We start from the raw sequence: 24,464 nt of genomic DNA, 5'->3' as shown, positions 1-24,464 counted from the left end.
AATATATTTTATGTTCCTGATATTTAAAGTCCCAAATCTGGATTAAAAAAAGATGGCAGTTAAGTGCTACAGAGGAAAAAAGTTTTAGGAAAGTGGATTAGGGAGAATGGGGCTGGGAGCCTAAGGAAGGCCTCAGAGATGAGCAAGCTTACAGACGACAGGAAGCAAACATTCCCAGAAGAGGGCAAAAGCAGCTCACACATGCTCTTCTCTGAATGCTCCGAAAGAGAAACACACCAAGCAGGTCTGGGGAAGAGCAAGAGGAACAGAATGGGGGGCCTGGCAGGGTAGGTGATGAGATCGGGGAGGGCTTTTGTCCTTGGGAGCATAACAGGGAGTCAACAGAGGGTTCTGAGCAAGGGTGTGCTGGGATCCAACTCACAGTTTAAAAGGATCCCTCTCTGCTGTGCGAACAGACAGCAACAGGGAAGTTTGCGAGGGACAGATCAGGAAGGACATCGCCACAGTCATCAAGGCAAGTCGTGGACGATGGCTTTCACGAGGGCAAAAGACGCAGAGATATAAGGGGTGGGTGAACTTTAATATATTCTGAAGGTAGATGATGACGAGGAGGGAAAAGGAGGGAAGGAAGGAAAGGAGACTGAAGAAAGGAAGAAAGGCAGAAAGTGTGAAAGAAAGAACAGCACAGGTTTCTGGCCTGAGCAACTGGAAAGAATGGCTACCATTAACTAAAACAAGGAGGGCTGGAGGAAGAACAGATTGGCTAGGAAGATGTTAGCAGTTTGGTTTTAGACAAGTTTAGGAGGGTTCACTATATATCCAAGGAGATATATAAAACAGTTGGATAGGAATTCAGGTCCAAGGTCCAAACACAAAGCTGAGAGTTGGCAGTGCTGAGCCAGATGAAATGAACACAGGGGCACCTGATGAGAGGCTGGAGCAATCAGCAAAGATTTCGAAGGATATGAAACAAAAAACTAGGTTTTCCGAATGGTATAGGCACACAACATTTAAATGATAAAATTTTTAATTAAAAAAAATACTCTTTTCCAAAGAAACTCAGCAAATGATCTGGGGAAAATCCAGGCAGCTAGTGGGAGTATAAGGCGCCCCCAGGGAAATTCCTCTGCAATTTCAAGGCCGATAAAGCAGCTCCTTGCCTGCTTTATTTAAAATAAAACCTGCCAACGATAAAGCTTCCAGCCCATGCCCAACTCTAGCTAAGTCTTTGTACTGCCTTTTCTTAAACTGGGGGCTTTGCTGGTGGCTCAGATGGTAGAGAATTTATCTGCCTGCAATGCAGATCTGGGTTAGACCCTGGGCTGGCAAGATCCCCTGGAGAAGGCAATGGCTACCACTCCAGTATTCTTGCCTGGAGAATTCCATGGACAGAGGAGCCTGGCGGGCTACAGTCCATGGGATCGCAGTCTGACAGGACTGAGTGACTAACACTTTCTTAAATTAGGATCAGACTTGTTGAAAAGAGCCTACAAATGAAATAGCAAAAAGAGCAAATGAAAACTGATAGGAAACTATTTTGGGGGGAACAAAAAAGAATTCTTAAACAAAAATCCTTCAAACCCTCTATGTTCCTCAGACAATTTGAAATGATCCTGTATTCACAAGATAATATGAAAAACAAAACAAGAGAGAACTTGTGGAAATTTTAAAAAATCTGCCCGTTTTGGAAAAAAAAGAAAAAATAGGGGAAGTGAAGAGAAAGTCAAGAAAATATTTCAAAAAAAAAAAAAAGAAAATATTTCAGAGTGGAACATGATCAAGTCACAATTGAGGACCCAAAAGAGACAGTAACTAACTGTACCTAGACTCATCACAGTAAATGTTAGACATCAGGGACACAGGGTAACAAGCCACAATGGAAAAGAATCTGAAGGAAAAAATTCATATGTATGTATGTATGTGTATGTATATATGTATGTATAGATGAATCATTTTGCTGTACACCTGAAATAGAAATCAACTATTCTTCCATTAAGAAAAAGAGAAAATCCTAAATATTTCCAGAGGAAAAGCCCTAGTATTAATAATGGACTAAGAATCAGATGGGCAATCAACTTCTCAGCATAAACAAAGAAACCTCAAGACAAAGAAGTCACGTCTTCCAACTTTTGAGGATTAAACTTCTGTACTGAATCAATTAGTATCAATTAAACACTAGATTTCTAAAGGCCAAGAAAATTTATTTCCCATACTTTCTCCTAAGTTTTTTCATGATCTGGTGACAAAAATGGAAGACAAAGGGGATCTAGGAAATGCAACGTGAACTCAGGGGAGGAGTAAATCCTGGAACGGAACCTTGAAGCAGACCAGAGAGCGACCAGGGGGATGAGAAGACAAGGACAGAGGTTCTAGGAGGAAGGCACTTAAGGAAAGAAGGGAAACCCAAAGACACCAACTATAATACAGGAGGGCAAGGAAAGAAGGGGGGAAGAACCTAAAAAAATCAAAACATTGAACACAAGGAAAAGAAAAGAAACAACTCCAGGGAAATCCTAGACCAAGAACTGGACGAGACGATCTAAAGTTGGGCCTGAGAAGTGTTTTGTATCTTAAAGATTTAAATGCTGCTTATTGGTTCTCAACTTTTAGAGCCAACCTACAAAGCAGAGTAATAACAAGACAAGCAGAACAACAACAAAAGAACAAAACAAAAATCAGAACATCCTGTGCATCCGATCTTCTTCAGCACTACAGAAGCAGAGATGACAGAATTTAAAAAGTAAGGGGATGAGAAAAGACACGTAAGAATTTAAGGACATAAATATCTTTATCTTTCAGGAGTCAAAATACACTGATACACACAGTTAATTACACAAGAAATAGGTATATTACTTAAAATTATAAAAAGTAATCAATCGATGAACTAAAAACAGTTAATTTACTATATAGGCATGGAGGCAAGGAAAACTGCAGGTTAGATTCTAATATATTGAAGCAAGAGATCAAAACATACCATATAGCTGACTTAGGAAACAGTGGTACAAGCATATTATTACATGGAGAAAAGGAAAGAAACAGGAGCATTTATAAGAGGTGGCCTCCAGGAGAACCAGCGTGGAAAATAAAGAAGCAAAATACGTCACTTGTTATTTTAAATTGCTCTGTACTATTTATCTTCTAATCTATCAGCAAGTATTACAATTTCTTTTTCCAAATTTTCCAGGGTGAGCATGTATTTTGTAATGTATTTAATTTAGATGTAAAATTTTATTCAACATATACCAAATAGAAGAATAAACGGAATCCATGCCTAGACACATCACAGTGAAACTGCAGAACACCAAAGACAAAGAGAAGATCTTGAAAGCAGCCAGAAAAGGGACAGATCACCTACAGAGGAACGACAGACAATGAGAATAACAGAAGCCCACTCCACAACAATGGAAGCCAGAAGACAGTGGAGTAACATAAACAAGGTGGTGAGAACAAATGACTGCTGCTAACCCAGATTTAGATACGCAGCAAAGCCACTGCACAAGAACAAGAGGAACTGAACACGCTTGTAGGTAAACAGATTCTTGGGAAATTTACCACCAACAGACCCGTTCTAAAGAAACTTCCAAAGAATACACATCAAAAAATATTTCCAAATACTGTAAAATGATGGTCCAAAATCACTGCAGATGGTGATTGCAGCCATGAAATTAACAGACGCTTATTGTTTGGAAGAAAAGTTATGACCAACCTAGATAGCATATTCAAAAGCAGAGACATTACTTTGCCAACAAGGGTCCGTCTAGTCAAGGCTATGGTTTTTCCAGTGGTCATGTATGGATGTGAGAGTTGGACTGTGAAGAAAGCTGAGCGCCAAAGAATTGATGCTTTTGAACTGTGGTGTTGGAGAAGACTCTTGAGAGTCCCTTGGACTGCAAGGAGATCCAACCAGTCCATCCTAAAGGAGATCAGTCCTGGGTGTTCTTTGGAAAGAATGATGCTGAAGCTGAAACTCCAGTACTTGGGCCACCTCACGCAAAGAGTTGACTCACTGGAAAACACTCTGATGCTGGGAGGGATTGGGGGCAGGAGGAGAAGGGGATGACAGAGGATGAGATGGCTGGATGGCATCACTGACTCAATGGGCTTGAGTTTGAGTGAACTCCGGGAGTTGGTGATAGACAGGGAGGCCTGGCATGCTGGGATTCATGGGGTCGCAAAGAGTTGGACACGACTGAGAGACTGAACTGAACTGAAGTAACATTCAAGAGATTTGAGAAAAAAAATAAACATAATATGTTTGGTAAATCTGAACAAACACAGCCTGGGTTAAATAATAATGGTACCCAATTTATGCAGTAAAAAAAAAAAAAAAAAAGAAAAGGACCAAGATGAGGCACTGGAAACACAATGTAAATTCTGAGAAGGTACAGACTGCAGCGAAGATATTCTAAGATCCATTTACTGTTTGCAGATGGGGTCAGAATAGACTTTTAGAATACTAAATTTGTATGGTAAAATGTCAGTGGTAACCAGTAAAAGAACAAAAACCATTTAAAAAAAACACAAGTAAAGCTGGGCAATGAACAACAATTACAATGTAATGTAATTAATAAATCTTTAAAAAAGGTCAAAAAATAAAAGCAGGCAAACACAAAACCCCCCCAAAAAAGTGACAGAAACTAGTCCAACTCCATCAATAATCGTCATAAATGTGAAGGGTTTAAACTCATATAAAAAGCAAGCTCAGACGGAATTTTAAAACAATAATGTAGCTTTACAATATTAAAAGACATACACCTAACAGGGCAAAGAAGACTAAAAACAAATGCATGGAACACAAGATGTATGAGGCAAATACTAACTAGCTACATTAAAATCGGAAAAAACTGAGTTTTAGATGAAAGCATCATTTAAATACATGGAGGGTTACAGATAAGGATAAAAGTTTAAATTCATCAGGAAGATGTACCTTCCTGATTCAATTCATCAGGACAATTTTAAATATATATGCGCCTAGTTCAATAGCCTCAAAGTAAAAGAAGCAAAATCTACCAGAAGTACAGAGAAATTAAGACAGATCTGTCATCCTGACAAGCAATTTCAAAACCCTCTCAATCACTGATAAGCAGACCAAAAACTCAGCAAGGTCAGGACTTGAATAATACTAGCTACAGAGTTTTAACTACTAAATGCAGAAATTTCAATTCAACAGTTAGAATCCACTTTCTTTCAAAATGTACATAGAAGATGTACATAATGGACTATGTTAAGTCTTAAACTACTTTAAAAAAAATTATACAAATCACATTATCTGATCACAATGCAAGTAAGTCCATAGTATATAGTTAAAACGATTAAAAGACAAACCAAAACTCCCATATTCTATATGTTAAATGCACTTGAATAACTAAAACTTTGTGATGTGCAGCAAAAATGGCGCGTCGAGAGAAACCCAGGGTTTAGATGCTTACATTTGCGAAAATCAGGCTAACACAAGTTAGTAAGAGAAAATATAGACATATATATTAAAAGTAAGAGCAAAAATCAATGAAAGGGAACACACACCAGAAGAGAATCAGTAAAGCAAGAGCTGCTGCTCTGATAAATGTTTCAAGACTGGCCAAATACACTCTGAGCGACAGATTAACCCAAGACAAAAGCAAAGCACTGTGAGGTGGCTAGGCTCATTAAAATACAGAGGTCAGAAGGATGGGCGAACACTACCCACAGCTCCAGCCATTATATGTGCATATTTAGATTTTTAAAAACCTGTCGGAGACAAAGCTACCAACAGTGACTAAGCACACTAATGAATTTCGCAGTGTGGCTCTGCGCTTGTGAACAATTGATACCAGTACTAGCAGTACTAGTCTTCAGTAGCAGAGGCACTTCACCCCTTTTCAGTTTCTTAACCTTTTACTTTAAAATAAAACGATACAGAAAGCCTCACAAAAACACCTAATGAGTTCTTGTAAGGCAAAACACCATTATAATCTTATTCAGCTAGAAAATAGAACTAAGTAAGCCACCCCACAACATGTGAAATTCTGGGCTGGATGAGTTACAACCAAGATCGCAAAGAGAAATATCAACAACCTCAGAGATGCAGATGACACCACTCTAAATTTAGGGCAGAAAACAAAGAGGAATGAAACAGCCTCTTGATGAAGGTGAAAGAGGAGAATGAAAACTCTGGCTTAAAACTCAGTATTAAAAAAGCTAAGATCACACCATTTCACGGCAAACAGAAGGGAAAAAGGTAGAAGCAGTGATAGATCTCCCCTCTGGTTCTAAAATCACTGCGGATGGTGACTTCAGCCATGAAATTAAAAGATGCTTGCTTCTTGGAAAGAAAGCTACTGACAAACCAGTGTATTAAAGAGCAAAGACATTATTTTGCCAACCAACGGCCATATAGTCAAAACCATGGTCTTTCCAGTAGTCATATACGGATGTGAGAGTCGGACCATAAAGAAAGCTGAGCGCCAAAGAATTGATGCTTTTAAACTGTGGTGTTGGAGGAGACTCCTGAGAGTCCCTTGGACTGCAAGGAGACCCAACCAGTCCATCCTAAAGAGACCAGTCCTGGGTGTTCATGGGAAGGACTGATGCTGAGGCTGAAGCTCCAATACTGTGGCCACCTGATGTGAAGAGTCAACTCATGGGAAAGACCTGATGCTGGGAAAGACTGAAGGCAGAAGAAGAGTGAGACAGAAAATGAGATCGTTGGATCCAATGGACATGAGTTTGAGTAAACCCCGGGAGATGGTGAGGGACCGGGAGGCCTGGTATGCTGCAGTCCATCGGGTCGCAAAGAGGCAGCCACAACTTGGCAACCGAACAAGAAGCCACCCCACTAGCCTCCCTCTGTGTACTCCTATCCACAAGGAGTCACAGATGCTTTTTAGAGTAATACCTGCTGCTGCTGCTGCTGCTAAGTCACTTCAGTCGTGTCCAACTCTGTGCGACCCATAGACAGCAGCCCACCAGGCTCTGCCATCCCTGGGATTCTCCAGGCAAGAACACTGGAGTGGGTTGCCATTTCCTTCTCCATTGCGTGAAAGTGAAAACTGAAAGTGAAGTTGCTCAGTCGCGTCCGACTCATAGTGACCCCATGGACTGCAGCCCACCAGGCTCCTCCGTCCATGGGATTTTCTAGCAAGAGTCCTAGAGTGGGGTGCCATGGCCTTCTCCGGAGTAATACCTAGTTTGTGATTTTATCATACAAGTGTACATACACAGACACGACACCCTACCCTGTCCTTTGCATTTTGTAAGTCTACTGATGTATATAATGCCCCCAAAACTACATTTTGCCTGTTGCACACTCATCGCCTCAGTATCTCCTGCCAGCTGACTGCTGCACCAGAGGCTTGATCACTCAGGTTCACATCCTCTGGCAAGACTAGGGTCGTCTTTTATTCTTTCATCAGGAAGCACAAAATAGTGGATTTTCACTTTTAAAAGTTTTAGTAGCCATTATCAGTGCCTAGATTCACTAATTCACTGTAAGTTGGGGGGGAAACTACTATAATTCTATCATTTTGTTTCACTTCTAAAAGCTGAAATAATTTTAAAAGATGCTCCCTTCATCTACTATATCAAAAGGGATAGCAAATACTTTCAATTTTAAGTTTGTGGATTTCATGGTCTGTTACAACTGTTCAACTCTGTGGCTGTAGTATGAGAGCCAGAGACCATACATAAATACACGGACAGAGCTCAGTCTGATAAAACGTCGCTTACAGACACAAGCACTAACTCCTGTATGACTCTGTCACCCTGTGGTACCACCCTTAAAGGAAAGAAAGCATAAATGCTCAACTTTACTTTTCTGGTTCTCACAGCAATGAATTAGTATCTATTATCCTCCAAAAGGACCAATTAAGGGTTTACTTGGAGAAGGAAATGGCAACCCACTCCAGTATGCTTGCCTGGTTGAATCCCAAGGAGAAAGGAGCCTGGCAGGCTACAGTCCCTGGGGTCCAAAGAGTCGGACACGACTTAGCAACTACACCACCACCAGCAAGGGTTTACTTAAAAACACCACCATGGGGGTGGGGGGAACCATCATGAAATCACACATTCAAACCTGTTTAACAGACGCCAATTCACTGCAAATCCTTAACTAAAGCTCAAATCCCAGTTTCCACTGCTTGAAACAAATTGGCCCATTTATTCTTTGAATCAGGACCTACTGGCTATTTTGGGGTTTTCCCATTTTCAGGACCATAATTTATTGGAACCGCACATATGGACGCAGCAAACTGCACACCCTAGGTTAAGGACTTTTTAAAAAATAAAAGGAGAGAGAGGGACAAATGTAAGATGGAAGCGTAAGGTTTCATGAAACAAATAAATCTGGGAGGACCATGGAACAATTTAAAGGACCCAGCTGAGGAGGAATGAAAAAATATACTCCAGCATTGTAGAAGTATTAAGTCACAATTAGCACGCAGCTTTGGTGGAGTTTTTTATAGAAGAGGGAAAGAACAAACTAGAGTCTTTCCTAATGGGAACAGAAGAAACGGGGTAGAAAGCAGTGGAGAAGGGCTGGGCAGGCCCAGGGGCAGATAATGAATGAAGCTGCCGAAAGGCCAAGCTGCTGGCATCACTCCTGGACGACGCAGAGTGGGAAGAGGAGCCAGAAATGCTATCACAAAGCAGTCACAGCATCAGAGTCACACTTAGACAGGAGAGTCTGTCCAAGAGTCGGGGGTGAGGGGCTGAGAGAAAGCAAGCAGAAAGATTAGCTGGAAGTATGTCAGACCCAAGGGGATAAACTAGTAGTACCGGGACAATGAGGCAGCTCTGACAGTGATGCTCAGAAAGGGCAGATTTAAAGGCAAGACTTCAAGTTCAAGGGAACAGGGCTAGGATTACCAAAAAGGAAGGAAGAGTGCAGGCATCCACATAACTAAAGACTGGCAAAATACTGAAAAAACTGGGTGACTGGATTCATGGGAATTCACTGTACTATTCTTTCCACTTTTGAGAACACTAAAAATTTCCCCAGTAATATGCTTTTTTAAATTCTGAAAAGTGTGTAGACTCCCCTCATGGTCCCTTTTCCTATTCATGGGCCTACTGGGCCCTTTTCTCACAGCATAACCAAGATTTCATAAATCCTCACTGGAAAATATGTGATGTGAAAAAAGTCTAGTAGGAAACGAAACCCCATTTACACTATTACCTTGCCTTTCGTCTACACTGCCTCCTTGCGCCTCCTCTTCTTTAACAAAACGAAACCCCATTGACACTATTACCTTGCCTCTCGTCTACACTGCCTCCTTGTGCCTCCTCTTCTTTAACAGGAGAGCTTATCCTAGGGACTCTGCCGTGTCCCTGGGCCACTTCTGCCAGCAAGTCTTCCTGAGAAGTTCGCGTTCTGGGAGCGACTGGAAGTGTCTGTTTCTGTGAGACTTTTACATAAAAAGCAAAAAAAGAAGGACATTCAAATGAAGTGATATGTCAAAACTCAACAGTGAGTATCACATTAAACGTTAAATGCCTCCTCGGGTTCAGAATATGTGAGTTGTTAGGAACAGCCGACAGACAGCGCGCGTCTCCCTTCAGCACCGAGTCACCCACGCCTGTGTAAAAGCGTCTGCACACCGTGCGCTGCGTGAGTAAACGCGCTGCAGCGCACGTGCTGTTACCACATGCGGTTTGGGTTCCGCTTCATGGTTGTGCAATAATTTCAAATTATAATCTAGATAGCCTGGATAAAGAATTTCAATGCTATGTCTCAAAAATCTTTTGAGACTCTCTCCAATTACAAAAGTAGGAAATTTCAAGTTCACAGTGATATCTAAATTTCTCACCCTTCTAAACACTCAATATTGCTGACAGACCAAAAAAGAAAATGTAAATAGAGGAATTGTTACGTCAAGTTGGCCTTTACCTAATAATTCAAACGCTGTTTATGTTCAGGGTTAAATCAGGGATGACAAGAAGTAAGGGTACAGATGACTACCAGGCTTCAAAGTTGCTAGCTTACAGTTTACTTCATTTTAAGAAAGGGTCACACAGAGAGATGCAAGAGAAGAGAAAAGCAGAAAAATGCTAAAAGGACAGTCACCAAATCCGTAGCAAAATTAAAATTAAAAAATTTAGAGTGCATAACCATTACAGCTTACTAGCAGAAAATCTGCATATTAGACACAGCACACAGGGCACAGAGCACCGAGCCTGACAGCAATGTGAGGCCCGTCATTTGGTTACACTTTAGGACGGGTTTCGTGTAAGATATTATAGCTCATTCTTCTCCTCTGTTTTAAAAATGTGTTAATACTTTATAATCTTTCATAAAACCATTTAGTACTTCCACTAGGACTGGGGCAAGAACATGAGTCAATTCTCTGCCTCACATTCCATTAACAGGTTTTATTGAAAGGAAAGAAACCAACTTGTTCATATGCTATACAAATTTTTCTAATTCCCACCGATTCTGGATTTTGCTCCCTTTCATACAACATAAATGTATATCTAACGTTGGCTATAATGCTATAAACGTGAAAATCTCTTATTTACCAAAACTCCTTTTAAGATTTCCATTATATATTTTACCCTTATTAGAAAAAGGGAATAAAAGGCATTACAGTTGCTCAAAGAACTAAGTTCTACTGATGGTTGAGAAAGTTTCTCACAGTGGTCACATCTCCTTTTAATCATTCTCGCCTTGGCCCTAATGTTTAGCAGGCATTTTTATCACCACTTGAGGAGCAATCATCTACAGCTTACTCAGGAATTATAAACATTCAAATTACCTGTAGAATAGTTAGTTGTTTTTGTTACAGATTCTTGAGCTTCAGATATAGCCTTCAAAATTAGATTCTTGTTAGCTTGTTTAGAAGGTGGAAGTGACGGTCTGAAAAAGAAAGGTATTTTAATTGAACTTTAGATTGGAGTTCTTTACATGCTAGCCATCCACTGTATCTTTACTACAGCCTTCTCTGGTCTGGAACAGACTAGCTGTAGTCTTTAGGAAATACCAACTGGACTGGAACCTTATAACTTTTCAAACAACAAATTTGGATCAGCTTTCCTCCCACCCATGTTACGGTTTTTAACGGAAAAAGATTACCAATGGAAAAGTCATGTGTGTGTGTTGGTCACTCAGTCACGTCCGACTCTGTGACCCCATGGCTCCTCTGTCCATGGCATTCTCCAGGCAAGAATACTGGAGTGGGTTGCCATGCCCTCCTCCAGGGGATCTTCCTGACCCAGGGATAGAAGTCTTACATGGGATTAAATTTGTACTTTCATGATGTCCTCTTCAAGAAACCCAGAAGACTCTATCAGGCAATGAAAGGTTAATTTACAGACATGCTCAGATACCTCCGTTCAGGCTTCGCTGGCACTGACACACTGCTGGAGATGCTTCCTGTACGGGACCCACAATCATCGTCTTCCTCCTCCTCTTCTCCGTCGTGACTGAATTTTTTTACTTTAACAACTGAACTTACCACAGGCAACTTTCTCTTCCGAAAGTTTTCTTCCTGCAATCATATAAATTTCCACTTACCTAGTCTCAGAAGATAAAGTTCTACTACAGAATACTTAATAAAGAAAAAGCCAAGCAATATTAAGAATTAAGTTCATGGGCTATTTCCCTTTCTTATAAAAGTAATAATAGTAATATCTCTAATAATCAATCTTAAGCTAAATCTTAAGCAATATTAAGAATTAAGTTCATGGGCTATTTCCCTTTCTTATAAAAGTAATAATAGTAATATCTCTAATAACCAATCTTAAGCTAAATCTTAAGCAATATTAAGAATTAAGTTCATGGGCTATTTCCCTGCTTTCTTATAAAAGTAATATCTCTAATAGTCAATCTTAAGCTAAAGCAAAAAGTGCTTTACTGTCATTCATACATGGCAGCGTACAGTACTGTTGAGGAAGCCTGTGAAGTGGAGCTCCTCAACTGTTTACCATAGCCATGAAGGATCTCATGACCTAAAATCCTCCCAAAATTATACCGTAAGGTTAAAGCTATCTCAAATGTTAGCATCCTAGGAAAATAAACAAGATGCAAAATATCTGTAGAAGCCAGTTGTGGAGAGGAAAATGAGACTGGTGTATTATGTTGAGCAGCTCAGAAATCAGTTTACAACAAACTTGCAATATGTGATGCTATTTCATATACAACTTACAACTAAGAACGGACAATTTTCAGCAGAACAACGCAGAATTCAAAAGTATATACAAACCTCAATACTCATCTTTTCTGCGTTGCTTCTGAAGAAGGGACTGTAAGTCTCTTCTAAGCTGTTAAGCACTTCTGGCTCACACAAGCGTCCTGTTTCATACACCCGGCTGCTCTGAATATCAAGTTGCTTGGCAGCATGGATACTGTTTTGCTGCTGTTGAAACTGCAACCTGTTTAAATGAGCACCACTGTCTGTGTTTCGAGTTGCAGGTGGCCGATAAATTTCAATAGAAGGGCGAGAAGAACCGTATGTAAGTGTCACTGTGGTTTTTTTCTGAGATAAGGGATTCTCCTGCACAAAATTGAGGTCTTCATCAATGAGATCATCTGGTTCTGGCTTAATATCAATCACATCTTCAGAGGGTGCTAGCTCCCTCAAAGGTTTCACTGTGGACATTAGTCGGGTTGCAGCTCCATCATCGTAAGTCTGTCTGTTAAAAAATGAAAACAAAACCAAAAATGGTGTGTTACTAGTTTAAGGCAGCATCTTCCACTATTCATATTCAAAGACTAGTCAGATACATCTTAACGAAAAAGTATAGATAATAACTTTATGTATTCTATTAAAAACTACTATGAAATTGCATTCTTTTTTTTTTTACTTTGATTTACTACATTTTATGCAAAATATAATCATTCTTTGGTCTTATCTTTATTTTATTCCAAAAAACTGCTCCCAACGACTTCATTATTTTCAAAATGTCTGAAAACAGCAACTTAAAAGACATATTAACTAATGTAAATGTCACACACACCCATCTGCCCATAGGTCTACACAGGACTCTTACCTGACATTAGTGGCTTTCTGTTCCTGTGAACTTGTAGAAACTCTAGACTCTCTTTTTTCAGGTCTAGTGCTAGAAACTGCAAGAGGTGGCACTGCAGCTTCGTGCCTTCTCTCATCTCCTCGACTGAAACTGCTCTTGTTTGAAGGTACGTTACCATCAAAGAGGTTGGTATCAGAAGACTTCAGACTAGCGGGGTCTAGAAAGAAAAACACATGGTCCCTTTAAGCTATATCAATTACTTAAAGGCAATAAATATGTGTGCTTGACAACATATTTAATGGCTGAACATTATCCCATAGTGATATAAATTTATCCAATTCATTATTACTGCACTTTTAAGTAATTTTCAACACTGAGACATCCTTGAAGCTAAATCATTGCGCACATCTATAATTATTTCCTTAGGATAAACTGCCTAGTTTCACTTTCTTTACTTATGCTAAGTCACTTCAGTCGTTTCCGACTCTGTGCGACCCCAGAGACGGAAGCCCACCAGGCTCCCCTGTCCCTGGGATTCTCCAGGCAAGAACACTGGAGTGGGTTGCCATTTCCTTTTCCAATGCATGAAAGTGAAAAGTGAAAGTGAAGTTGCTCAGTGGTGTCCGACTCTTAGCGACCCCATGGATTGCAGCCTAACAGGCTCCTCTGTCCATGGGATTTTTCAAGCAAGAGGTACTGGAGTGGGGTTCCATTGCCTTCTTCGTTCTTTACTTAAACTGTCTTCAAATTATATTAAATTTATTGCTCTTAAATTCATAAAAACATTTGCTTCCTTAAAAAGTTCAAATGAACTGTTTTCAAATTCATGGATTTTTTTCCCAAAGCAGTATAAATAACTTTTGAAAAACAATCACATTACAGCAAATTCCAGAAAAACCCAAACATGATTTTTATGAACCTTACCGGTTGTTACAGAACGAAGTTTATCTAATACACCGTGAAGCCTAAAAGAAAAAAACAAACCCAAAATGTTAAAGCTTCCTTTTATCATGAAAGACTGGATTTCAACTGTCTCTCTAAATCTGACATTACAGGTCAATTCTTCAGTTAAATACTGATAAATGGTATTCAAAGAAAGTTTTACATTTTTTCTAAAAAAGGCTTTATATAAACACTGTAGGATAATAAAAAAAAGTCTTATTTTTTTATCACTAATTTTGTCATCTAGCCTCTGCAAAAATAAGGGCAAATATATCATCTGACCACACAGTCTTGATCCACAAAGCATAGTATTTTGTTTCAAAAGGACAAAAGATTCAAGGTAGTTTATGGTAAAATAAGACAAAATACCATAAATATGTAATAGAACATTGCTAAAATTGTTGAAAGCACTGTTTATTTTTTATCTACTTAGATGGCGTCTAGAAGAACCTAATTCTGCAAGGTGAAAAACTTAATTTCAAAATTACTACATCATCATTTTACTGTATTATTTTCAAAACTAATGCTGTAAACAAACCACCATCTTACCTATAACATAATCTATTTTAGTAGTTATGTACAAGGCAAATTTGCCTAACAATCCTTCTAGGAGGCTGTGCCTTCTGAAAATATTACAATAATGTTTCACCCAGAACCCAGTCAAGTGCCACTGTCCCCTAAGATCACAGTTATTGCAGGGCTCCAAAGAATGAGAACAGTCTGTCTGTGGTTGGTGCTGGTGGACGCTTAAGAAAGCAAAAGGGTCAGAAGAGGGACACCATTACTTTTATCGGAACATGTTAAAGAACTAAATTTACGGTAAAATGAAAGAGTGGAACTGATTTTAAATTCAAACTCAGTTCAGCTTGTTTACGTAAGAAATCTGTCTAACTCCCTCGAGTTATCTGAGAAAGGATCTACTAGGTCAATCTCCCGTATTACTGGGACTCAAAGGGATCCAATGTTGAACCAAAGTCCAGTCATAAAAAATGTGCATGAAACAAAACAAGGACCTAAACTGCTTAAGGCTTTAATCAAAAAAAAAAAAAAAGCAATACTCATTATAATGTTAATTTCCCCAGTCAAAAGCACCACAACCTCCCTCAGGCTTTTGGTAAACTCTGAGGACAAACTGTAGTAAGTGGGTTAAGCCACCCACACTGCAGGAGTGCACGGACCAAAACGTGCCTTGAATGTACCCATGGAATGTACACTGCACTCAATGTTCTTCGAAAATGTGTAACATAAACCCAGAGAATTCTGTGTGGAATTTCAAGAAAGCTTCATGATAGTTTTAAAGGACACAGCTGCCTGCTGGGGCAAAAACGCCTTTAAGAGGAACTGTGGTTTAATGGCAAGTCAATCAGTTTCCCGTCCCTCCTCGCCTCTCTCATCTCCCAGTCTCTTGCTATTCAAATTAAGCCGGCCACTCTGCTCAGGCAACTTTGTTCCCTCGTCACTCACTCGTGCTGAACTGGCGGTTTCCAGTTTACCAGAGTCCTTCCTGCTCTGTTCTCAGCCACATCGTTACCCTCCCCAGCTCTCACTCTACCTCAAACCTTACACAAGAACCTGGTCTCCCTTCTTAAGTTGGACCTCATGCTTTCAATCAGTATGCTCAACTAAAGGAATGAACGTGTGGTTTGAAAAAGAACGTTGAAAAATTATAGTATTAATTTATATTTGAACACAAAGCCAATTTCAAAATTTCAAACTTTAAAAAAATGATTTGTAACTTTGTAAAAAAACTTTGCCCCCTAGATTATTAGCTCATTGGAGAAAGCAATTTAGGAAGTCAACCGAGTCCAAAAAACATCTATAACTGGTTTTGGTGGAGGAAAAGGAATGATAAAACGCTGAAGTTTAAAAAGAAACAGTAACTACAGTCAACACATACTGAGGACTTGCTATGGGCCAGGCACAGCTGTAAGCACATGTATTAGCTCATTTAATTTTCACAACCACCCCATAAAGGTGATTTACTATTCCCATCTCGTGGATGGAAAAACCAAGGAAACAGGCAGATTCAGGATTCAACCTTGGCAGTCTGGCTCCAGAGGCTGTGCTGTCAACGCTCACAACCTACCTCACAAGGCTAAATCTGACTTTCCTGTCAAGAACCACGTTGCAGACAGAATACCTGCTCTTGGCTCATGCCAAACTTTGTTCTGAGGGTAAATATTCAGAAACATACCATACGGTGAATCGAATTGTGTTGTTCCCTAGAAACAGGGACAGGTCCTCTGTCATTTGGTCCTGACTTTTCTTGTTGGCCACCATCACCATAATGTAATCAGGAAGTTCTTCATCTATTTAAAAGGAAAAGTATATAAAGACTTTTTACGCTTTCCTTAATATTTTCTTCTACTTGAAGTTGACGTGCTTGAAAGAATACCTCAGCTCTACTGGAATTACGATGGTTTAAATTATAGCTTTCTCTTTATTCCACAGGTTTTTGAATTACTAGAAGAACAGGAATTAGGAATAACTAATGAACACTTATACAACTAAATATTCTGAATCACAGTATCAAGCTTGAGAGAGCATTCACTTCTTTTAACCTTTTTAGTAATGCTCATTAATTTCAGACAAGCTTCCAGAAAGCATAGTGGACATTTCTCAAGAATAATATTGAGTTCTGTTTAGTTCTGTATTTCAAAATGACACTCATTTTTCAAGGAACAGCTTTATCCTTGGTAAAGGCACATTTCAGTTAGGGTAACAAACTGGCAGAAACATCAAGTAAACTAAAATGACCCCAAAATTCTACATCATTTAAAAAATCGTATCTTAAAAAGATTAAATAATTTCTACTCAACTCACTGTTTCATTCTTACACCCTAACAGACCAAAAACAAAACAAAAAACCACCACAGTAAAAACAAAGCAAAAGCCATTTATCAGGAACTCTGATCCCTACCAAAAACAATTCTTTTAGATTCTTTAATACCTTAAATATTCATAACATTTCTATGTAGGTAGGAAGGTTCATTTCAGAAGTACTATCAGACATTTGTTTCAAGAAGAAACATCAAAAAATCTAGTTCAAGAAAAGCACAAATATAATGTGAAGATCGATCTACAAATGGAAACAGAAATCAGAATACTTGCTGGAAGCATGCAAGTCAACCTGAGGATAAAAGCAAGAACAAGCAGCCATTCATTTATTATTTCTTTGTAAAGTATCGAAAGGCTCGACTGCTTTCTGGCAACTTCAGTCAAAAAGCCTCCTCCCTTATTTACGCAGTATCCCCACCACAGGCTGCCACTGGTGACCCGAAAAAGGGAAACAAGCCGCAGTGCCGCGGCAGTCTTGACACTTTTTCTCCCTCATAAAGTCACTAATGAAAACAAATAAGCTGTTTTCTGACACTATATAAAATTTTATATAAATGAGATCAGTGACTGCTCTGGCAAATGGTGGGGACATGGAAAGATGGGAGGGAGGGATACAAAGGAGCTCCAAGAAAATCCAAAAGGAAACTTTGGGAGTGATGGATATGTTCATTAGCTTGATTATGATGTATACATATCAAGACACAGCAAACTACACTTTAAATGGGTGGTTATGGTATACAGTTATATTTTAACAAAAATGTTAGAAATTCATAATATGAAAAATAAGATAATGAAAAGTAAATGTGTTCATGATACATTCCTACAAAATTCTAATAGCATCATCTGAAATCTATGTACTGAAAAACTGCAAAATGCTGAAAGTTTCTGCAAGCTTATGCACCTAAATTATAAACTGAAGGCTGCTCTGAGCTGTAACTGCCACCTCCCTGAAGCATTCCATTTTGGACAAACACATGAATGAAACCTTATCAACTCTTAACAAAAAGTTGTTCACTTTTGTATCCCACCCAATGGTTTGAAAATAGATACTCAAATATTTATTAAAGGATCATTTCCATAACCTTAAAGGTTTTAAGATTCTAACACAAAGAAAGGGATTAGAAAGTTACTCTTTTCAGGACAATTATGCATACACATACAAATAATTAAGTAGCTAATTGTAAATGAATAATATATCAGTTCAGTTCAGTCGCTCAGTAGTGTCCGACTCTGTGACCCCATGGACTGCAGCACACCAGGCCTCCCAGTCCATCACCAACTCCTGGAATTTACCCAAACCCATGTCCATTGAGTCAGTGATGCCATCCGACCATCTCATCCTCTGTCATCCCCTTCTCCTCCTGCCCTAAATCTTCCCACATCAGGGTCTTTTTATTTAAATTTTTTATTTAAATATCTTTTTATTTAAAATATCTAATGGTGATCCCTGTTTACCCACTTAATCAACATTTATGAAAAAAACTAGGCACTCAGCTAGGCCACTGGGACACAACCAATATGATGTCTCCGCCCTCAGGAAACATCCAGTTAAGAAGCAGAGGCAAACAACCTGAGAAGCTGTGCTGACCTGTTAACAGCTGGCACAGATCAGTTCTACAGAAGCATACAGCAGTGACTCCTGTTCTTCTGTTAGCTCATCAAGTTTCTATTATAAGTAATAACAGAAACATCAGGGACCAGGAAGACTTGAGTTCTTGGGTCTTGTATCTGCTGCTGACCAAGCTTATTTAGCTCTCCCAGAATATTTAATTTCATTATTTATAAAAAGAAGTAAATTACTTGCCATCCCCACTTCAGCATTGTGTTCAGGTAACAGAAATGTATGAAAATACTTTCAAAACTATAAAATATATGGTATCTTCACTACATTTCACATTGGACTACAGCAAGTTTGTAATCAGCTTTTTAAGAGGCTTAAAATTCTTGTTGAGATTTTTTATAAATGATCAAAATCACCACTATGATTGAAGGTCAACCCAATTAACATGTCTTTATGCTTTCATGTGCCACAATGAAGAAGGTTCTCACTGCAGGTTTTCTGTGGATTTCTTTTTGACTTAAATCAAGTTCCTGGCACAAAGCTGGCATCCATTAAATACTGAATGAATAAAAGAATAAATCAATGCTGGTTCAGCTTCATCTTTAACCTCTAAGTCTCAATTTTCTTATCTGTTAAAGTCTAATAACAATCTTGACAACAAATAATTAGTATGTGGCCAACCATCTGGTCTAGGGGCCCCCTTTATACCACTGAAAATTTGATGATCCCTAACAGTTTTTACTCATGTGCATGTATCTACTAATATTTACCATACTAGAAACTAAAACTGAGAATTTTTTATTAATTCATTTAAAATAACATACCTATCCCATTAACAATAAAACTATTTATATTAATAGTATATTTATCAATAACTAAATTTTCCAAAAGAAGATGCAAAATAAGTTATTTTTATAAATTTCTTAAACATCTGGTTTAAAAGAATTCTAATTTCTACTTTTGCATTTAATCTCTTGTATGTCCTACATGAAGAATGTGAAGAAAATCTGATCTCACAAGATATGCAATTGAAAAATGAGTATTTTGGTAGCCTTTTCAGAGAATGTGGATATTTTTCTGTGACACTACACCAAAAGTCAACAAGCAGTAGTTTTTTCAAGGTTAGCAGCAATACCGAAACAAAACTTTATCAGTCTTTTTGTATTTTGTTACATGAAAATCCATTGATCCATTCTGTACTTTCAATGAATTTTTTTTCCCTATGCAATTTTTTTTTTCCTATGCAATTTTAAAACATCTCGCATTGGTCATTTGAAAAAATAATGGTCCATGAGCTATACAAACCACTGCCGTGGTGGATACCTTTCATTATTCAACGTAAAAGAATCACTTGCTGATATTATCACACTGTCAAATTTGCAGAGGAAGACACAAATTTCCCGAAATTCCAATTTTCATTTGAAAGCTCAACCCTTTGTCACTGGCAACAAAGTCTATTAATTCTTTATCTTTGCTCACTTTCAAGAAAAATGACTGCCAAATACCCCAATGTATGGAACTAGCATGTCAGTCCTTCTTAGAAGTTAAAAATGATGTTCTAAAGGGTAAAGTGGGGGGAGGAGATAGATAAATTTTAAGTATGTGATTAACACAAACCAACTACAATATATAAAATAAATAAGCAAGAAGGATTTTCTGTAGAGCCCAGGGAACTCTAAAATTTTGTAAGTGTCCAATGGAAAATAATCTGAAAAAAGTACATAATTGAATCACTGCGCTGTATGCTTAAAGCTAACACAATATTGTAAATCAACTGAACTTAAAAAAATAAAGTTCCAAAAAAAAAAAAAGAAAAAAAAAAATTCCATGAAAAAAAAATGGCTGGTTCAGTTCTCAACCCAATCACACAAATCTGTTCCAAGACAATCCATCACGCTTCTGTATGGCAGAACCACTTTTGAGTACTCCCTATGTCCTAACACTGCGTATTAAAAAGATGTAATCAAAGACAAGGTTTAAAAGACTATTTTATCACTTATCTTCTTAAGTGAAACTAGCCTTTTTTCTCTTTGTAATTGCAAGTGGAAGGGTGGTGAATACTAGGATTTCTTGTGAAGTCTGGTCTGAGATGCTGACTCAGGCTAAGGTACCTGTAGTTTTACTCACCACTTTCGCACAATCCAAATGCCAGCACAGCGAATATCTTGTCAGTACTAATATGAAAATAATTTTGACTTCAGAGACTCTTAGGGTCTCCCACACCTCGAAGATCACTATCATGAGTGTAAGCTATTATTTTTATGTGATGTGAAGTCGCTCAGCCGTGTCCGACTGTTTGCGACCCCATGGACTGTAGCCTACCAGGCTCCTCCGTCCGTGGGGTTTTCCAGGCAAGAGTTCTGGAGTGGGTCGCCATTTCCTTCTCCAGAGGATCTTCCCGACCCAGGGAGCGAACCCGGGTCTCCTGCATTGTAGGCAGACGCTTTACCGTCCGCGCCATCAGGGAAGTCAAGTATTTTTACAGGAGGCACCAGCTTTGGAGCCAAACAGACCCAGGTCTCAAAGTATAAAACCCTGCTCAAATCAAGCACTCAAAGCCTCAGTTTCCTTGCTTGTTTAATTCAGGATATTACCACTTACCTTTCACCGTTCTCCTGGGGATTACGGTGACCTAATGCATATAAAACAATTTTAAGCACAGTGCCTGGCCCAGAGTCAACACTCAAATTATAAAACATTAAAAAAAAAGAAAGAAAAAGAAAAGAGCTTACTGTGGGGAGGTTAAGAAAAAAACCGACAGGAAAAATAGAGACCCGAAAGTAAACGGCAACGAACCATGACAGAGGCAAATACCGAAAAGCATCAAACGTTCACATGCAAAACAGTAACCCAGAAAAATAAAACGCAAACATGAAGGAAAACATGACAGAGCCTCAACAGAAGAAGATAACAATTTCAAAACACCGTCCTAGAAAGGGATGTGGCGGACGCTACAAAACACACACAAAACACGCCGCACGGAGAGCCTCCAATGACAAGACTCAGGAAAGCAAAAGCACCCAGCAGGGTGAGATCGGAAGGTAAAAAGGGCGGCTGTCCAAAATCAGAGGTATGACAGGAAAAAGGCGGTCACTCGAAATGAAACTCGCCGAACGCTCACAGTCTGGTAGGCTAATAGCAACTTACCCACGTAAGCTCCTAATTCTTGCAATTTCCCCTTAATGGCACTCTGCGGGCGAAAAGACAGACAAGCCAGTGAGAGGCCGGCGGCCCCGAGCAACAGCCCGGCCGCGGCCCGGAGCCGACTCGGCGGAGCGCGCCCCGCAGGCGCCCCGGCCGCCCCGCCCGGGCCCCCGCCCCCGGCTCCCGCCGGCCCCCCGCGCCTCCCCGCGCCCCCGGGGGCTCCCGCCTCACGGCGGCCGCGCTCTCCGAGGCCGCGGCTGCGCCCAGGCCCGCGGCGGCCCCGCAGGAGCGCCTCCAGCGCCGAGCAGGCCGCGGCGCCCGCGCCGGGCCCACCGCCCCCGTTACTCCTGACGACCGCGCGCCCGCCGCCCGCCGCCGCCCGGCCTCCCGCCTCGGGCCCTCACCCGCCGACGCGGGCCTCACCCGGATCTTACGGCTGATCTCCGTGCCGATCTCCATGGCTCCGCGGCGGCAAGCGGCGGGCACTGCGCGGCGTCCCGCGGACCAGGGGCCCGGCGCCGGCTTCCTCGCCCGCAGCCAGACCGCCACCGCCGCTCCCGGCCGCGCGCCCTGCGTGACCCGCCCCCACAGGCTCGAGCCCCGCCGCGCGCGCCTGCGCCTGCGCCTGCGCCTGCGCACTGGAGCCCGCGGGGCGTGCGCCCTGGCGCCCTCTGCTGGCGGCGCGGAGAGCGGCGGCCCGGGTTTTCCCCCCCACCTCTCCCGGCACGTGGGTGACTTTCCGACCTTCCCTCTCCTCGCCCGCACTCCCCGTTGGAATTTAAGTACGTTTAAACGTGCCAGGGAAGGATCTCTGGCTTTGGTGTGAGATCTGAATTTGAATCCAGCCTTCACTTGCGGTTTCGTGTGATAGTGATTTGGATATTCGGTCTCCAGTCAATTTTCCTACGTGTGATATAGAGGCTGCCTCCCAGCGGTTGCATTATAATCACACTTGGAGGAAAAAATGGAATACCCAGTGCCTCACAGCCAATTCATCACAGTCGTTTCTTTGATGCCACAACTACCCTGGTTCTCCTATGTCTGGTTCTGCCTCTCTGGTCCCTCATCCCTCGGTGGCCTTTTCCCCAAATTAAATCTTAATCTTGCTGCTCCTCTCTCTGAAATCCCTTTCTTTGGAGAAGTATTTAATTGTCAGGACTTCTACTCTCACCTTTGTAATGATCATAGTTGAATATTCCATCAGCCTTGTTATTCACTTGCTGAGTCGTGACTGACTCCTTGAGACCCCATGGACTACAGTATGCCAGGCTTCTCTGTCCTTTACTAGCTCCTGGAGTTTACTCAAACTCATGTCCATTGACTCAGTGATCTCATCCAACCGTCTCATCTGTTGCCTCCTTCTCTTCTTGCCCTTAATCTTTCCCAGCAAGAGGGTCTTTTCCAATGACTCAGCTCTTCGCATCCTGTGGCGAAAGTATTGGAGCTTCAGCTTCAACATCAGTCCTTCCAATGAATATTCAGGATTGAGTTCCTTTAGGATTGACTGGTTGGATCTCCTTGCAGTCCAAGGGAGTCTCAAGGGAGTCTTCTCCAGCAAAACAGTTCAAAAACATGAATTATTCAGCTCTCAGCCTTCTCTATGGTCCAACTCTCATATCCATCAGCCTCGAGTTCTCACCTAAACCCTAGTCCCAAATTCCAGATAAATACAGGCATTTGTGTTTGCTCCAAAGCCAGCACATCAAAACTGAAATCTTCCTCTTCTTCCCCTTCCTCCACTCAGATTGGTTTCTGTGCCTGACATTACTGTTTCTATTAATAGCAGTTTAATATTCCCTGTCCTTGATCATATAAGCATAGAAAGCAGTCTCTCTCCTGCCCATATGGAAGGCTGTGCTCTTATCTGGAGGTTCGACTGAGGAAGAAGCCACTTTCAAGCTTGATTAGATTGTAAGCAGAATTACTGAAGCTTATTGAGTGAGGGTCTCAGCTTTTTCCCAGCTGTTGTCTGGATACTACCCTCAGGTCACAGATGTGCCCACACTTCCTTACCATGGCCTTCTCCAACATGGCTGCTCACTAAATCAAGCTCGGAGAGAGAGACTCTGAGCTCAGGGAAGGCCCAGTCCTTCTTTTAAGGGCTTTTATTTGATTAAATCAGGGTTTCCCAGGTGACTCAGTGGAAAGAATTTGCCCGCCAATGCAGGAAAGAACGAGAGACATGAGTTGAGTCCCTGTGTCAGGAAGATCCCCTGGAGGAGGACATAGCAGCCCACTCAAGGATTCTTGCTTGGAGAATCCCATGGACAGAGGAGCCTGGTGGGCTACAGTCCATGGGGTCACAAAGAGTCAGTCAGTCAGAGCACACACACAGTATTCAATATCCAAGGGCCTGACACCCAAATCGTGATTTAGGGTCTTAATTCCATTTGCAAAATCCATCATCCAGAGGACTTCCCTGGTGGTACAATGGTTAAGAATCCCTTCAAAACAGGGGATGCAGATTCTATTTCTGGTCAGGGAACTAAGATCTCACTTACCACGGAGCAACTAGAGAAGCTGAAAGGAAGACAAGCACTTTCAAAAAAGAAAGAAAAAGAAAATCCTTTATCTGTTCCTATTCATTCAGTTCAGTTCAGTTCAGTCGCTTAGTCGTGTTCGACTCTTTGCCACCCCATGAACTGCAGCACGCCAGGCCTCCCTGTCCATCACCAACTCCCGGAGTTCATCCCAACTCATGTGCATCGAGTCGGTGATGCCATCCAGCCATCTCATCCTCTGTCATCCCCTTTTCCTTCTGCCCCCAATCTCTCCCAGCATCAGAGTCTTTTCCAATGAGTTAACTCTTCACATAACGTGGCCAAAGTATTGGAGTTTCAGCTTTAGCATCAGTCCTTCCAATGAACACCCAGGACTGATCTCCTTTAGGATGGACTGGTTGGATCTCCTTGCAGTCCAAGGGACTCTCACGAGTCTTCTCCAGCATCACAATTTAAAAGCATCAATTTTTCAGCGCTCAACTTTCTTGACAGTCCAACTCTCACATCCATACATGATCACTGGAAAAACCATAGCCTTGACTAGACGGACCTTTGTTGGCAAAGTAATGTCTCTGCTT

General features: G+C 40.8%; 1 protein-coding gene across 7 annotated transcripts in view; it reads right to left on the bottom strand.

Moving 5' to 3' along the window:
- ZC3H14 (zinc finger CCCH-type containing 14) overlaps positions 1-21,974 on the bottom strand; it is a 42,671-nt gene extending 20,697 nt beyond the window's left edge. For 2 of the 7 annotated variants that reach the window (XM_024997440.2, XM_024997443.2), the window contains exons 1-9: positions 21,809-21,974; positions 21,389-21,431; positions 16,037-16,151; positions 13,825-13,865; positions 12,922-13,117; positions 12,135-12,564; positions 11,260-11,420; positions 10,689-10,789; positions 9,186-9,341 (exon numbers count right to left, since the gene is read on the bottom strand). In XM_024997440.2, coding sequence (XP_024853208.1) covers positions 9,186-9,341; positions 10,689-10,789; positions 11,260-11,420; positions 12,135-12,564; positions 12,922-13,117; positions 13,825-13,865; positions 16,037-16,151; positions 21,389-21,431; positions 21,809-21,844 — 1,279 coding nt within the window. In that variant the 5' untranslated portion in view covers positions 21,845-21,974. 7 annotated transcript variants of the gene reach the window in all.
- Positions 21,975-24,464: the final 2,490 nt, after the last annotated feature.

This window comes from Bos taurus, chromosome 10, assembly GCF_002263795.3.
Source record: "Bos taurus isolate L1 Dominette 01449 registration number 42190680 breed Hereford chromosome 10, ARS-UCD2.0, whole genome shotgun sequence".
Classification (NCBI taxonomy): Eukaryota; Metazoa; Chordata; class Mammalia; order Artiodactyla; family Bovidae; genus Bos; species Bos taurus.
The sequence above is the reverse complement of the archived record's forward strand: the minus strand, read 5'-3'. Positions and strand labels throughout refer to the sequence as shown.